The 16,182-nt window shown below is 38.8% G+C and overlaps 1 protein-coding gene across 5 annotated transcripts in view; it reads left to right on the top strand.

The window, feature by feature from the left end:
- ARL15 (ADP ribosylation factor like GTPase 15) overlaps positions 1 to 16,182 on the top strand; it is a 427,836-nt gene that overhangs the window by 81,734 nt on the left and 329,920 nt on the right. Inside the window, exon 1 of one of the 5 annotated variants that reach the window (XM_063664817.1) lies at positions 13,099 to 13,246. The exons of the other annotated variants lie outside the window; for them this stretch is intronic. Coding sequence (XP_063520887.1) covers positions 13,211 to 13,246 — 36 coding nt within the window. The 5' untranslated portion in view covers positions 13,099 to 13,210. Of the gene's footprint in view, positions 1 to 13,098; positions 13,247 to 16,182 lie in introns of those variants that run through there. 5 annotated transcript variants of the gene reach the window in all.

Here is a 16,182-nt window from a genome sequence, read left to right as displayed (position 1 = left end):
GCGCTGTCTCCTGTGCATCTGGCTCTTGCAGTGATTCAGTTGGTGGGATTTAGTGGAAAGGGCTAAATTCTGGAGTGGGAGGGCCTTGGTTTCTGCCAGACTCAGTGTTTGAGCAAGTCTTCTGGCCCACAAGTTTCTATTTTTTCACTGATAAAAAGCTGCTCATAGTAATACCTGCCTCCCAGAGAGCCTGTGAGGATTAAGAGAGGTAATGGATATGAAAGAGCTGTGTAAAGGCAATGCGGTTAGGTCTTGTGTTAGTCATGCCACCTTGCTTGCTGCAGGAGGATGTGCTGTGGCTCACCTGTGCTTGAGCAAGCTGTGGAGGGATCCTGTCATCAGGCCTCCTCCTTCCCCAGTGTGTGAAGGGAGAAGGTGAGCTCAGACAACTTGGCCTCAGTGCTTATAGGAGCAGCGTTATTTCCTTCAGTTGTTACCGGTTACTTTGACATGTTGTTTGAAATAGTGTATTAGTCTGTTCTCATGCTACTAATAAAGATACACCTGAGGCTGGGTGATTTATAAAGGAAAAAGTTTTAATTGACTCACAGTTCCACATGGCTAGGGAGGCCACACAATCATGGTGGAAAAGCAAGGGATGTCTTACATAGTGGCAGGCAAGAGAGAATTGAGAGACAAGCGAAAGGGGAAACCCCTTATAAAACCATCAGATCTCATGAGACTTACTCACTACCATGAGAACAGAATGGAGGAACCACCCTCATGATTCAGTTATCTCCCACTGGGCCCCTCCCACAACACTTGGGAATTATGGGAGCTACAATTATTCAAGATGAGATTTGGGTGGAGACATAGCCAAACCATATCAGATGTGTTGAGTTGAAGAACAAAGAGTCAGGTCCTTGATTTTTGCTTCAGTTGAAGACATATAAATGGTGAAATGGCTTTTTCTGCTGTGGATTTTAAAGGTTTTACTCATTTTTTTTAATAACTTAGACTGAAAGCAAGGCATTATTTCTAATGAAAGATTATTTTTAACAGTCTTTGAAATTCGTCTATTCAGAAAGTTATATTTTTTTTCTGTATCCCCCATTTTGGATCTCTTCCTCTTTGTCTAGCTTGGTCTTCTGATATTATCATAGGTAACCACGGCTTCCAGTGTCATGAATGGCTGGAGGCCTGGCCTCTCGATTCCAGGAATTTCTGCATTCCCTTTAATCAGCCAGCTTCAACCCTTTGCATGGCCTGGAATTGCCTCATTTCTAAGGATTCAAGCTTGGAGCTATCTTCCAGTCACAGCCTTCTGTTCTTTCACTTACTCATTCCTTCACTTGCTCTAAACATGCTTGTTCCTCATCTTAAATCCAATTAACGGCCATTTTCCACCTGCCGCTTTTCTTCTGTCGCTCAGTCTCATCCTTCCTTCTCTACTCAACCTTCAGGCCTTGACCTCCGCAGTCCACTGTGTCAGCTGTTTGCTCACTGGCATCCTTAGAATCCCTTGCCCTTTTAACTTCTGCTTTGCCCACTATTATGACTGCCTTCCCACTCCCCCCATGTCTATATCCCAGGCCACTGAAAATCACTGGAGGAAATCACATTAGCCCAATCACATTGGGCTAAATGCTTAGTATTGATATGTGCCACCTCCCTCTGCTGGAACCTCACTGCTCCTGGGAAAGTCCTTTTAGTTTTCGATCCTTCTTCACCCTGGGGTCCCATTTCCATCAGCTTTCCTTATTTTGCTAGTAATCTTGCTTCCTTTTTCAATGAGAAGGTAGATGGTAATCCAATTGAACTTCTTCAACTCTCCTTTACACCTGAACCTTTGTCTGTATTTCCAGCCTACTTCTCACGCTTGCTTCCCAATGCGATGGTGTGTCCTTACTCCTTCCCAACGTCACCCTCCTCACTTTGGGCACCCACTTGTCAGCTTCAGGGCCTTACATTGTGAATGAACTCTGCCACCTCCTCCCTGGCATCACTCTCTCCCTTTCCACAGACTTTCCTCCTTTTATCCTATGAGCTACTTAACTTTCCTGAAACCTTCGCTTCACAAGAGCCTCTCATTCTCTTAGTTACAAATTTCTCAAAGAACTGTCACTTCTTCCTACTGTCACTCTTCACCACCCAGTCATTCCTTAGCCCTCTGGCCAAGTAGTATCTTCTCCTGCTGTTCTGCTGGGACTGTTCTTGCAAGTCGGCAAGGACCTCTTTCCTAGTTGTCAAATAATCTACTTCTCACCATCTCCACCACCTTTGACATAGTTATCCACTCCAGCAGGTCTTAATGCTTAGTACATTTATGTTGAGTGGATGGATAAAGGCGCTTTGCTTCTCTCCGCTAGTTCCCATGACATGGTGCCATCTTTTTTTCCCCGCTGCAGTCTCTCTGACCACTTCTTTTCAGTCTCTTTTTAAACCTGACTGAAATTTTGAGTTTCCCCATCTTGGCAGAAGGATGAAAAATCAGGGAATCTTAATTGAGTACCTACTGTGTGCCAAATGCTACCCTTTAGGGGCTTTAATTACGTTAACTTGTCTCATCTTTACAACAACCCTATGAGGTACTGTTTGCCTCATTTTTAGAGAAAAACATTTAAACTTGAGGGAATTTAAGAATTCACCTATGTAACTATTAGTGGGAGAGGAGTTTGAATCCTGTTTGACCCCAGTGCCTTTATTTTCCCATTAGATTCACACAGGACTCGGGTTGAAATCACCTTTGTGTTTCTCGGTGCCCACCTGAGTGCTTGTGTACATTAACTGCACATATTTGAGAAGTCAATTTGTGATACTGCCTGTTCCTATGGCTTCAGTCTTTTTGCTTTATTTTTTTTAAAACATTGGCTTTTAAAAGATCACAAAAAGTAGTATGTGCTGAATTTGATAAAAATTCAAACAATAAAAGTTTGTTATAAAGTAAAAAAATGAATCTTCTCTCCCTTCCCTTCCCACCACTCCCACTCCCAAGGGGTGGTGACAACTATCATTTTTACACTGATGATGTCCAAGTTTTCAGTTTCAGTCCCTAGATCCCTCTTGAGTTTCACAATCCAATATCTGAATGTTGAGCCCAGATGCTAATTTGTAGTTATTTATATTTTTCCATATAATTTTCTGGACTCACATTGTTGGGTCATTGAAATTCTTTTGGATAGTGGATGTGAAATCAATTAATCTATCAACTGATTAGTCTCTAATTCCGCCTATTGCACGTGTCTGTCTTGCTGGCCTTGCAAACTTGGATTCTTCAAGATTAAATCCTTCTCCTTCTTCCCTCCATCAGTTCCATTTCCTGTGCCTTATCTCATTGTAATGCCATCTGCCTCGTCATCCTTGTCTCATCCACCTTCTTCACATTGCCATGCACTCAGGTGGTATCTCCTTTCAGTTGCGTGCAGGGTGACCACAATGCATTCCCACTGCCGCCGTTGGAGTTCAGCCCACATATCCTCTGGCTTGGACGGTTACCCCGGCCTCCTCGTGATTGCCTTCGCTCCTCCTCACTCCGCTCTGCTGAGTCTTAACTTTCTAAAACCTAACTTTCATTGTGTCCCTACATTGTATGGCCACAAGCACACATCATCCGAATATGATGTAAGCTCTGGCGTGTCTGTTTGTGGATGATGCCCTGAATTTTTATTCTCCTGCTTGTACTGTTGCGTACTTTTTGCTCTGAATGCAGCCAACATTTAAGGTGCTGTTCAAGTGCCACAGCATTCTTATAACCTGCTCCTGACGTGCCTCCAGTACTCAAGTCAAGGAAGCTCTTCCCAACCCCAGCGCTCTCATAATTGCGATTTGTTCTCAGTATTCAGTCCATTCTGCCTTGTGTTAAGTTTGTTGTTCAGACCGACCGTGGAGGTAGATTGTAAATTTTTCAAAATGACCGTGTTGCAAGTATTTTTATGCCATTTGATTGGTACATAGTAAGTTCTTAGTCATATGCTATTTGGATCTATTTTCTTAAAGCTCTGATTTGAGAATCATAAAATTGATTGTTATTTTATTGTTATTTTCATATTTAGATAATGCTGTTACCAAGGTTATCTGTGAAAGCCCCAATAATCTATCTAATAGAAGTTTATGCCTAGTGGGCCAAATAGTTTGTCAATTGTCAATCAACCTGTAGACCCTTTTCTATCTCTAAAGTGACCTATTTAAAGAAACTCTGGGATCGCATTCAACTTTAGCTCCTAAACCACAGCCTACTGTGTGCGAACTCTAAAATGCCACAAGAAAGCTACTGTTAAATTATTGAAAATATTCTTTAATAAAGAATTTTAGTTCTTTAAATCTCTACATTTTAACAAATCTGAACACAAACATATCCTAGGTGGTCTTTTTTAACCAAGACGTTTTGGACATAATTTTTTTACATGATGTAAATTTTAATAAAAAATATAAGTAGTTTGTTTATTTATTTTTTTTACATGGTGGGAGGATGGTTTAGTGTTCTCATGAAAGGAGGAGGGAGGACATTTACCCTTCCACGGTCACTGCCTTTTAATAACATGATGCGTGATAATTTTAAGGCCCAGTTTGACTATCAAGTAACTTGTTTCCTTGCCGAGGCTGGCAGATCATGAGGTCAGGAGTTCTAGACCAGCCTGGCCAATATGGTGAAACCCTGTCTCTTAAAAAAAAAAATGAAAAAAAATTAGCCAGGCATAGTGGTGCGTGCCTGTAGTCCCTGCTACTCAGGAGGCTGAGGCAGAAGAATCACTAGAACCCAGGAGGCGGAGGTTGCAGTGAGCCGAGATTGTGCCACTGCACTCCAGCTTGGGCGACAGAGTGAGACTCTGTCTCAAAAAAATAAAAAATAAAAAAAGCATTATACCTTAAGCCAAGGCTTGAGATAAAGGTGTGGGGAAGAGTTTTCCCATTTTTCACTAGGGCCCTCCAGTTTTTTCCTGCAGTAACTGGGTGGGTGGAACAGTTTCCTACTGCTCCCCACCCTGGGAAGATCAAGAGAACCCGAGAGTGGAATGGGAAAGAAGGGATCCTTATCCCTGCTCCTCTCCTCACCCCATTCCCTACCTTCTAACAGCACAAATACTTTCATACCATTTAAGGTGATGATTTTACGTGCTTGTATGACGAGCATAGCTTTGATTTATTGCTGACCAGCAGTGTCAGTGTTAACCTAGACGAGAAGCTCCTAGAACACTCTGATGACTTCTCTGGAACAAGTACTACAATATCCAAACAGGCTGCTCAAGTGTGTTTGCTTGTTGTTTTTTGTTGTGTTTTGTTTTTTATGTGGTGAGTCCTAGCCAAATCATTGACTAAATAGAATGTCAGCTTTGAAGGTTTTGGGGGGTCCTTTTGAAACACAGTGCCACTTTATTGCCACACTATTCCTAGATGTTTTGGGGAAAATAATTAGTATCACTTTTTGAATAAAATCCCAGGTAGCTGACTTAATTATACTGTCTCTTCAAGTTTAAATTTTTGTTCAAAGGACAGCTCAAGTAACTGAATTGTGCCTCTTAGAAATGTGAGATTCATTGGGGTTCAAGAGAAACTTGCTTTCTGATTCTTTCAGGATTGATATTTCCACTCCAGCTTGGCTCATTTTTACTTTCCATCCTCTAGTATTTAAAATTTGCTTTTAGAATTTATTTTGTTTATGCTTATTTGGCACAGGAAGAGTATTTCCCAAGACGCTTAAATTTCTCTTGCCTTTTCATTGTTCAAAAATGTTCCAAATGAAAAACTGTGTATGTGTGCGTACACACCGTGCATGCACACATGTGCATGAGGGGTGTGTGTGTGTGTGTGTGTGTGTGTGTGTGCACATGTTTCTGGCCAAATAACCTAAAAGTTACTTCTCTGGCCCCCATGACTTTTTTTTGGTCCTGTTGTAAGCTTGACAGAGATTTTATTTATCCTTATTAAATGTGGCTTGTTTATATCTAGTTATTTGTGTGAAGTTTATGCTTAAGAAGAGTGGGATTTGTTTTGGATATATTATCTCAGAGCCAACTGGACTCTTATTAGCGCTTGTTTGAAAATGGGTGTGTGTGTACATGTACAGATATATGTATGGTGTGTGTGTGTGTATACACACCCCATCTTCTTGAGTGGTTTCTCAATTGTAGGATTTGAAAGAAATAAAGGAAAGAAAGGAAAAAGAAAAATCCCTTAAGTAAGAGGACAAAGGAATGCTCTCATAACTGGGCTGGAATTGGAGTTTGTGTTTCATTTAAAATGACAAATCAGCAAATCCCTCTTCAACTATGTTACATCAAGGTGAATTTTCCCTTCATTCTGGGCTTTGGACACAATTTGCCTGGACATCTTCCCAGGAAAGCCCCTGTGTAAAACCCCTATTAAAGCAAAGTCATCATAAAATCATTTCATTTCCATAATGCTTGTCTTCTGACCTGTGTGAAATGTACCACAACTCTTGAGGTACGTATTTTGAGTCCTAACATACAAGAAAGTTGTTAGTTGTTCTTAACTAGCAAGAAAATTAAAAGTGAACATAAAATTCTCGTATATGCCCAAACTGTGATACAGATTGAAGATAAAAGGTGGAGATTCTTTCCTTCCATATGGTGAAGCAATTTGGGGAAAGAGAAATTAGACTTTCGGCAGAAAGAAAATGTCAGATTTTTTTGGCGGGGGTTGGGGAAGTGTTTTTCACTCCCTAAATTCTGGAATTTTTTTCAGAATTAAAGGGAAAAAAAAGACACATGTCTACTGATTTCACTCTTAGGACTTATCTATCTCAGTGCCAGGAAGAGAGTCGGCACTGCGGATCTCACCACGGCAAAGGGGGTGCTTTAGGAGGACTGCGCAATTTATTGGTCACCATGAGTTAGTTCCCAGTAAATTATACGACACACATTGTCTCTTATCTCTTGCTGGGGGACACTGCTGATTTCAGAGATAAATGGGATTGACTGTTTAATTTCACTAGTAAACAAACTTGTAGGAAAGTGGAACTAGCACGCAGCGTCCGAAGGTCTCTTAGTACCATGAAACATGGGATGAGTGTGAAGGTGCTTATTATATTAAAAAATTAAGGTGATTATTTAAAAAATCAAGCAAGAAGAATGTTTCTAACTTAAGACCAGTAATAGCTGCAATTAATGCCAGAATTTTCCAAGGAAATGAAACATGTCAAACAGAAACTTCAGTGAAGACGTGCTCTGGGGAGAAACCAGCTGAGTAAAGTTCAGTAGCTGACTCCACTTAGATAAACCATTGACTCTGGAAAGCTGTATATCTCTTTAGAAGTTTCTATTTTTCCTTATTTCATCCACAGGAAAAGCAAACAAAACAGAGGTGGGGGAAGGGAGTGGAGATAAATAAATCACGTTCATATGCTACGTCAATTTTTAAGCCAATTTTGATCTTTATGGTAAAGTATTTTCCACATCTGCCAACCACAAGTGTCTACATATGGTAACAGGTAACTTTCTTTAGTACTGTATAATCTGTGAGACATAAATAACTAGGCATTGTAATTGTATGGCAGTTACCATACAGTTGGAAGAGTTACATGATTATTAGTAACCCATAAAATAAGGTGGTAGTGGTTTTTTAAAATAATCTGTTATAGGAATTTCTTGTTTCCATACTTTTCTTAAAGACTGTAAATAATCTTGTTATGCTCTGACATTCAGCAAGTCATTGCAAAGAAGTAAGTTTATTCCTTCAAGATACCACTAGATTATCCATTTCATGAAGAAATGAATATTAAATATGGAAGGACACATTTTGTCCTTTTCATTTTAGTTCTAGATTTTGCCATATGGTTGCCCATGGCTTTTAGAGAACAGTTAGTATCAGGAATGACCTTTTTAGCCACAACATTTCTGTGATTTTTGGAAGCGTGATTTTTGGAAATTCTTAAAAACCACATTTTGAAAGATTGGTAGTTACTGTTGTCATTCTGTTTCTTTTCTTTTTCCCCCTTTCTTTCTCCCTCTCTCTTTTCTGTGACCAGTGCCTCTTCTCACAGATAAACCAGTATGATACAGACTTTTTGTGTTTAAAAACAAAACCTAGACTTACAAAAAAAGTTCCCAAATAACTTGTATTTAATTAGTATGTAATTTATTTAATTAGTTCCCTGTCTCTTTCTTTGCAGTGATTGTCTTGATTTCTAGTTCTAGTTTTAAAACAAGGAAAGTTTTAGGTCTTTCTTGATTCAACTCATGTTGTCCATAGCACACCTCACTGTCCCTACCAAAGAAAGGCATTGAATTTGAGATTTGATGCATTTTAGTCTTTTTTTTTCTTCCACCCTGATCTTCTATATATGGCTGCTTTGCAAAACAGTTTTGTGCAAGCAGACATGACTTAACTCCATTCCCTACATAGAGAACTATTCAACTTTACTTTTATGTGTTTTGAATACTGCCTCATGTGAGACTGTGACAGCAATAAAGTATGCATGGCCAACCTTATTTTAATAGCGAAAGAGAGCTGCTTTTAATTAATAAGTGGATCTCTTTATGTCTGGGGTTTTCAGTTTATTTTGTGGTTCCTTGGAGTTCTTCAATTATGTGGCCTAAAAGGGCTATGTTAGTGCCGACTAAATCCTTTTTAAAATCTGTCATTTACATGTTTTCTGTCTGTAACCTGTTTTCAGATTACTGTCTTAAAAAAAACAAAACAAAACAGCAGTAGCAGTTTTTCCATAAAACGTTAAAATCCATAGACCAAAATTATATATATATTTTGCATTATTAATGGGATGCAGCATCCATGTACAAAATTAGAAGACTAGCTGTGCTCTTCAGCTGCTCCATCATATAGGTTAAAGAGTCTTTATATTGCATATTTCCCCACTCAACATCTACTTTTAAGTTACAAAACTGATAGAACTTGTGTAAAGCATCTACTTGGTATCTTGAACGTTATAGAAGGTGTGCAAAGGCTCTTCTTGCTGGTGATGCCATTGCCATCTTTGGTATGCATAGATTTTTACTGAGTTCCATTCAAATCTGGGATGTCAGTGTGCCCCACGACTTCCCCACCAACTAAACTCTAAGGGGTTTTTATGCTACCACAGGAATCCAGTGCCAGACTTGGACCCACAGTGACCCCAAATAAAGCGATTCCTGGGTGGTAATATGGATGCTTTATGATTGACATATACATAAATACATCCAATCTTGCTTATGAAGTTTTGTGATCTGCTTTTGTCATTGGAGGATATAGTGAATCTAATTCTGCATCGGGGATACGGGATACAGTGTATTACCGCATTGAAGGAGATTTGTCTGTAGGAGCATGAGCATTCTGTAGCAATAGGCATAGCCGTCTTCTTGACTGGATATTAGTTACTAGGAAGTATTCATTGTGTGGGTCACTATATTTTAACAACTCAAAAATTTTTTTTTAAAAACCATGCTCTTTTTGAATAGAAAGAGAGAAAATATTAACTCTTTAAAAGTCAGAGGTAAAACCGTGGCCAATCTGAATGTTACTTCTTTCTGGTTACTTGAACAGTGTCTCTGAAATCTTCCTCGGGTCAGACACAAATAAATGGGAGGTTGCTCTTGGAAACACTCCCTAGGCACTGGTAAAAGTTGTCGGTAGATGGCAGTACTGTTCTACTACAACATTTTTTAATCCCTGCAAATACTGCCTAACATTTCATTCCCAGTCTTAATTTTGAAAATGCTTGATTAGTTACATTAAGCAATGTTTGGGTGATTCTTTTCCCCCTTTTAAACTTAACAGAATTATAGCCACAGCCTGAAAGAAAGCCATTACTGGTAGACAACATATTCTTAGTCGTAATTTAGTCCAACATTGAGAATGACATATCGATTTTTAATTATATTTGTAAAATGGCTATATAAATATATAAAATGGTTAACAATAATGATTATAATTTCTCACTTACTTTGCATCAGTGTTTTTTCCCCTAATTCTACTGAGGGTAACATCTAATCGTTACAGTGAATCATCTGAGATGTACATTTGTATGAACATGTTTATTTCTTTTTATTCCTACAGGTCTACATGTATGCCTTGCAAATGGAATAGTTTTGAATTCTGCTAAGATATCTTGGCATATACAACTAACTTGTAGATGAAGAAAGCTAATATCTTTACAGTTTTGGAAAGTCAGGGAATAACGCTATCCTTTACCTTCTTATATTAGTTTTTTGCAGGTCCCTTAGGAACATGCATTACAGAAAAATAGGCTGCTCTTGTTTGTCTTTGTGATTCAGATTATAATAATTAACTCTCTAGGCTAAATATAACTAACGATCTATGATCATCATTTAAAATGGAATCTTTCACAGTAAATTTGCAATTGGTATATTTCCTGAACTTCTCTTATTTTAAGATATTTTTAGGGAAGATTTCATATAGGATGGGAGGTGAAATTGGTAGTGTTTTCTCCCTTTTTTTTTTTTAAAAAAAAAAGAAACAAAAACATTGTCTTACTAAAATTCCACTGGAAAAGATAAATATATTTTGTTTTACAAAATACTTTGGGAGGATAAATCTTCCTTTTAAATCAAACTGAATTTTAAGAAAACTGTGGCTTAACTGTTTATCTCTTGTTTTCCAATTTCTTTACCTAATTTCTATCTAGAATTGTAAAATGATTGATTAGAGACTTAATCCGGCTTTTGTTTTTACCTTAAACTATTTAAAAAACTAAAATGTAATGTTAATTTTTTTTTGTTCTCTATTGTCTTTAAAGGCATTAGCAGGTAGAATAGAAAGAGATAAAACATCTAGGTGCTCTGAGTAGAAGGGTTCTGTTTCAGTTACCGTTTTATGCTTAGCTTGTACGGGTCTAAGGTATATACATTCTCTTAACTACTGTATAAACTAGAAATTTGCAGCATAAGCCACAACCTGTGCTAGCTGAAGCACTTAGTTACAGCATGTAATTCCCAACAGATTTTTCTGTTATCTTTTTTACTCACCCTCCATGGAATGATTAGTACATTTTGGGGATTTAATTAGTTGTGTGCGTGTGTGTGTGTGTGTGTGTGTGTACACATACATATACATATACCCAAAATATAGAGACAACTATTATAACTGCTATAAAATAAAATGGCTGGTGGGAATTTGCACATAGCTTATGCTGAGTATGTGGAAATTTGGGATATAACATATGCAGTGTCTCCCAGCAAACAGAGATAAGTATAGTAATAACAAATTTATAAGATATTTGTTAGTTATGTACTTCCATCAGATACTGATAGACAATAAAAGCCAGCCAAGAAGCACATGAGTCAAAGTTACTTTAGAAGTACACAGCGGAATAACACCCCCGTGTAGTAAGAACTTTCTATTTCCTTGAGAAGTTTGGATCACAGGGTGGTGAGGATGAAACCACTGCCTCTATGATTTGCAATTGAAGTGGTGCTGTTGAGTGATACTTTTTGAAAGAGTAGCTTAAAGTTTTGAAGGAGTAACACATTTACTGAAAAATTTCTGTCAAAGTGAAATCCCAGAGACTAGTATTCATTTATGCCTTTTTAAATATTTGGGAGAAGTAAAGTTTCTTCCTGTTTGACTTACAATAGATTTCTCAAGCAATGTTTCTCTCCAGCCAGCTATAGGATGAGGGTGGACAAAAAAAATTGGCTTTGTTTCTATTTTATGCACAGCCAGACTTGCTCTTATGTTCGTAATATTTAAAGGAGTTCAATAGGAGGCCCTTGATTCTTTGATCTAATGCCACAGTGCAGTTTAATGAGAAAGGTTTTTAATATTGTATGCAATATTGAAAATTTCTGCTAGCTCAGACCAATATAATGTAATGTTAGATTTACACCTTGGATCCATTCTTTTATTTCTTGTCATGAATCCACTCCCCCAGCCCCCCACTCCTGACTGAAACAGGTAATTACAAAGGTCTTCAGATCAATTTTTGTAAAGGGGCACCCTGACGGGTACCATGACTGAAGTGTGACATGAGCCTTTTCCAATACAATGGGTGGCCTAACATTCCTCTGGAAGCCCAAGCTCATTAAATATTCAGTTCCTTTTTTCCCCTCCTCCCCCCTTCGCGCACTTAGCTTGAGTCGCACTAAGTCTGGGGTTTCTTCGCTGAAGACTTAGGAAAATTGCTTCGAGTTCTCAGATTGAATTTTTTATGTGTATGACTTCATGATAGCATTAGCATGTGCTTTGATCCATGTGTGAATGGCACTGGGTCGGCGCTTATTGCCATATCCAGATGGTGTTACAGGGAACAAACAGTTGTGTTTTAGGATTTCTCAATAGACTGTCTAGACTGGCCGTGCAGCAGACAGATACAGCCACCCATCAAATTAGCGTTTGTCAGATTTATGGTAATGGTTCACCAAAGCCTTCCTGTCATTGACATTAAGATTTACGCCTCCAAAGTTATTTTGTCTTCCACAGAATATAGCTTGTGATTGCTTGGATTTAAAAAAAAAAAAAGTTTAAGACAGAAAAGTCTTGTTGAATGTGAGCTGTTTCTGAATGAAAAGAAAAATATAAAAGGCATTAAACAGTGGCTGCGGCTTAGGAGCTGTATTGATTAGGGAAAGGCCTCCTCCCCACCCCCAAGCCCCCTCAAGTGATAAGAAGGATGTTCTGCTCTGGCTGGTGTCTCCCATTTGCCCTTGTTGGAAAGAAAAACACGTATGTGGGTGACTATGGCCAGATTTTGCCCTTTCATGTTGTTACTCTGGAGTAACGTGATCTGCTGCCCCAACGCGGTGGGAATAACCTTTTGACAGGCAGTATGTCCATTCTCAGTGGAAATGTTTTCCCAAGTCTGGCCAGGCTGCCTTTGATCATACCTCCTTCCAATGTGGGGTCACAGCTACTATGCTATGCAAGAGTCACAGGTTCCTGCGAGGAAAGTGAGAGACATGAGGGTTTAAAATAAATAAATAAATAAATATGACCCAAACCTTCTTAAGTTCTCAATCATTGATATGAAGCCAGAAGAATGGAAATGGCCACAGGAAGTGTTCAGGACGTTTCATGTTAAACATGGTGTGCGTCTTTTTGTGTAAGTGGATCAAGCGATGCATTTCACACATTTTCGTGTAATGCGGCTTAGTAGTGAGGGTGCATCTCATCCAGGACATGCTGAGGCATGTCTGAAAATGTGTTTTCCTATTGTATGTTGGTGCAAATGACAAATGGTGAAGAGGCTGGGAGCTGATGAAAACGCTGAGATGGCCACGGAGGACAATATGTAGGGAAAAAGGCTTTGCGGAGGTGAAAAGCTCCAGCATTTTTCAAAGGAAGTTCTTTCATCTGTCTGAGAATGGGCATTTGGGGGAAACTCCTGCTAACCCCTTTGGTATGTAAGGATTGAGAACTGCTGCCTGTTCTAGTACAGGGCAGAATCTTTGCAGAATTTTTACTGGAGGGATATCTCTTATCTACTCCAGTGGCTGTAGTAAAGTTATATCAGTTAGTGAATAAAGTATTCTTTATTAAATGTGCTGGAGCTGAAGGCTTCTTATTAACCTGCAGCAGCCCCGGCATCTCTGGGTAGTGGTCCTTCTATCAACCCCCCTTCCTTCCTTCTCTCCTTTTTTCCCCCCTTCCATCTCTTCCTCCTTTCCTTCCTTTCTTTTTTGCTCTTGCCATACAGTAATCATTTGATTACTCTGTTTGAGCCTGCTATTTTGGCCTGTTTTCAAAGACTTCTCTCTCATATATGTGTTCAAATTTAGTCGTAAGTATATCTTACAAGTTGTAGCAAAAACAATTGTTGCTCAACTAAATTAAATCTCAAAAGATTACATTTTTTCCAAACGATAAACTGATGGATTTTTTCAGTTTTGTCCATCTTCAAATCTTTGAATATTGAGTTAATGGTACTAAGTTAAAATAACTTTCTGCACTAATTTCTTGGAGTGTTAGAGCTTTCACTTAGTTTGTGGTATTTTTTAGATAAATTATGACCCATTTATTGAAGATTTTTATTATCTCTGTTATATGGATATAAAACTAGAAGACTTCTCAGAAAAATATGGGAACATTTTTGCTAAACAAAATTTTCCTCCAAAATGTTCTCTCCCTTTCCCTTCCTGCCTCTCTTCTTGTCTTCCTTCTTTATTCCTGTTTTTCTCAAACTGCTAAAAGAGTTATTCATTTGGATTCCTTTTGAAAAGTCTGTTTCTTAAGGAACCTCAATGGTCCTGACTGTGTTTTGATTTCCAGTGTATTGTTAAAAGGGCGGTTATTTGAGAGAGCATCTCAAAAGTAAATCTAATTCCTGCCAGCTTATCTTTTGCAATGCTTATTTGGGGTTGTGGCAGTGGAGGGGGTGACTCGAGCATCCTCAGTTAGTCGTCTAGCTAGAACAGTTACCATTTTGGACTTGAGAACTATTTTAAGTTTGTTGTAAGAAACAGTATAATTTTTACAAGACACATTTATAGTGTTTTAAAAAAGTTAACTACCCTTCTTACACGTGTGTTTTCTTAGAAATTGGAAGGGTTGAATGGAATGCCAGTGTTTTAGCAATGTGTGAAAAGTTATTTCAATAAAATCCTTTTTCTTCTTTGGTTTAAAACTTTATTCTGCCTGGGAATCCTCCACATTTGTGATTTGGGCATTACTATTTTTAGGAGGAAATTTTAACTGGATACATTATGCTATGTTTGCTTGATCAGACAACATATTTAAAGGAGATATAGGATGTTAGTGTGTCAAGGGACCTTAGAGACATCTAATTTAACAACTTTATTTTTCTAGTTGGAGAAACAGAGGCATGGGTAGGTTAAGTGTTTTGGCTAAGGTCATAAAACTGGGCTGGCAGGACTGCCATTCAGATTTCTCACTCCTCATCTCCCCCCCATTAAATCACTACTTTTAGGTAGCTAACAGTAGGTGTTCCCCACCCCTACCACCAAACATGCTTAATCTTTCTCAATCTCCATTTGACTAATTAGTTCACAGCTAAGAAAGCATATTTTCTTTGAGCAGATTATGCCAATAGAGAAAACAGAAAAAATGAAGTCCAATAGGACAGACACTGTTCATTGTACACCCAATAGCCGTTTATCCTTCTTGCTAAAATACCCTGGTCTGAGGCAGCAATGTGTCTAACCCCAGGCAATGAATGAACCGTGACTGGTCTAAGCCACTTAGACTCCTGTGTTCCCTGTTTTCTCAGCTTCTCTTACAACTAGATGTGGCTGTGTTGCTTGGTTCTTATGGGGGAGGGGGTCTGCTTGAGGTTCTGTGGGGAAAGTTTTTGCTTTCTTGTGAAAAGGGACAGATGTGGCCGAGTCCCCTCTACCTTCCTTTTCCCTTTTCCTCTTCTTAAACAGAAATGTGACATCTGGAGCTGATGTGCCCTTCTTACTACCTTACAAAAAAGGCCAGCTTCTTTTTAATTAAGTCTCATTAGTTTAAACCAGGGATTGACATTTTGGTTAAACCATTGGTTGGCAAATTATGACCCATTGGCTGATTGCCTATTTTTGTAAGTAAAGTGTTAGTGAAACACAGCCACGTATTGACTGTGGATGGCTTCATGCTATGACAGAGTTGAGTAATTGTGACGCAGACTATATGGCCTGCAGGTCTTAAATATTTACTCTCTGGCCCTTTGGGTTTGGCGATGCCTGTTTAAAGCACCTAACATGAATTTTCTGTTACTTGTAGCCAAACACATTCCTAATGGAATCAACCAATAACCAAGATCCTTAAACAAATTAGTGACTTGTCATTTCTTCCTACTCAGATTACTCTTTTCTGGTTAAGTAGGTGTGCTCCAGATGAGCATATTCCTCATTTTGGACTTTATCTACTCCTCTTTATTTCCTTCCTGAACTCTCTGATTATCTTTATCATATTCTTTTTAAAAGTAAGATGAGAATATAAAAGTATTTCATTTGGCCAGGCGTGGTGGCTCATGCCTGTAATCCCAGCACTTTGGGAGACTGAGGCAGTCGGATCACCTGAGGTCAGGAGTTCAAGACCAGCCTGCCCAACATGGCAAAACCCTGTCTCTACTAAAAATACAAAAAATTAGCCAGGCATGGTGGCGGGCACCTGTATTCCCAGCTACTCGCGAGGCTGAGGCAGGAGAATCACTTGAACCTGGGAGGCAGAGGTTGCAGTGAGCCAAGATTGCACCACTGCACTCCAGCCTGGGTGACAAAAGTGAAACTCTGTCTCAAAAAAAAAAAACAAACAAAAAACAAGTGTTTCATTTAAGCACTACCTAAAACTAATGTCAGCTCTTTGATATTCCAATCTTTTAACTGCCCAAGGAAC

The sequence above is a fragment of the Pongo pygmaeus genome, chromosome 4 (assembly GCF_028885625.2).
Source record: "Pongo pygmaeus isolate AG05252 chromosome 4, NHGRI_mPonPyg2-v2.0_pri, whole genome shotgun sequence".
In the NCBI taxonomy this organism is placed as follows: domain Eukaryota; kingdom Metazoa; phylum Chordata; class Mammalia; order Primates; family Hominidae; genus Pongo; species Pongo pygmaeus.
Note: the sequence above shows the minus strand (reverse complement) of the source record. Positions and strands in the feature narration are given on the sequence as shown.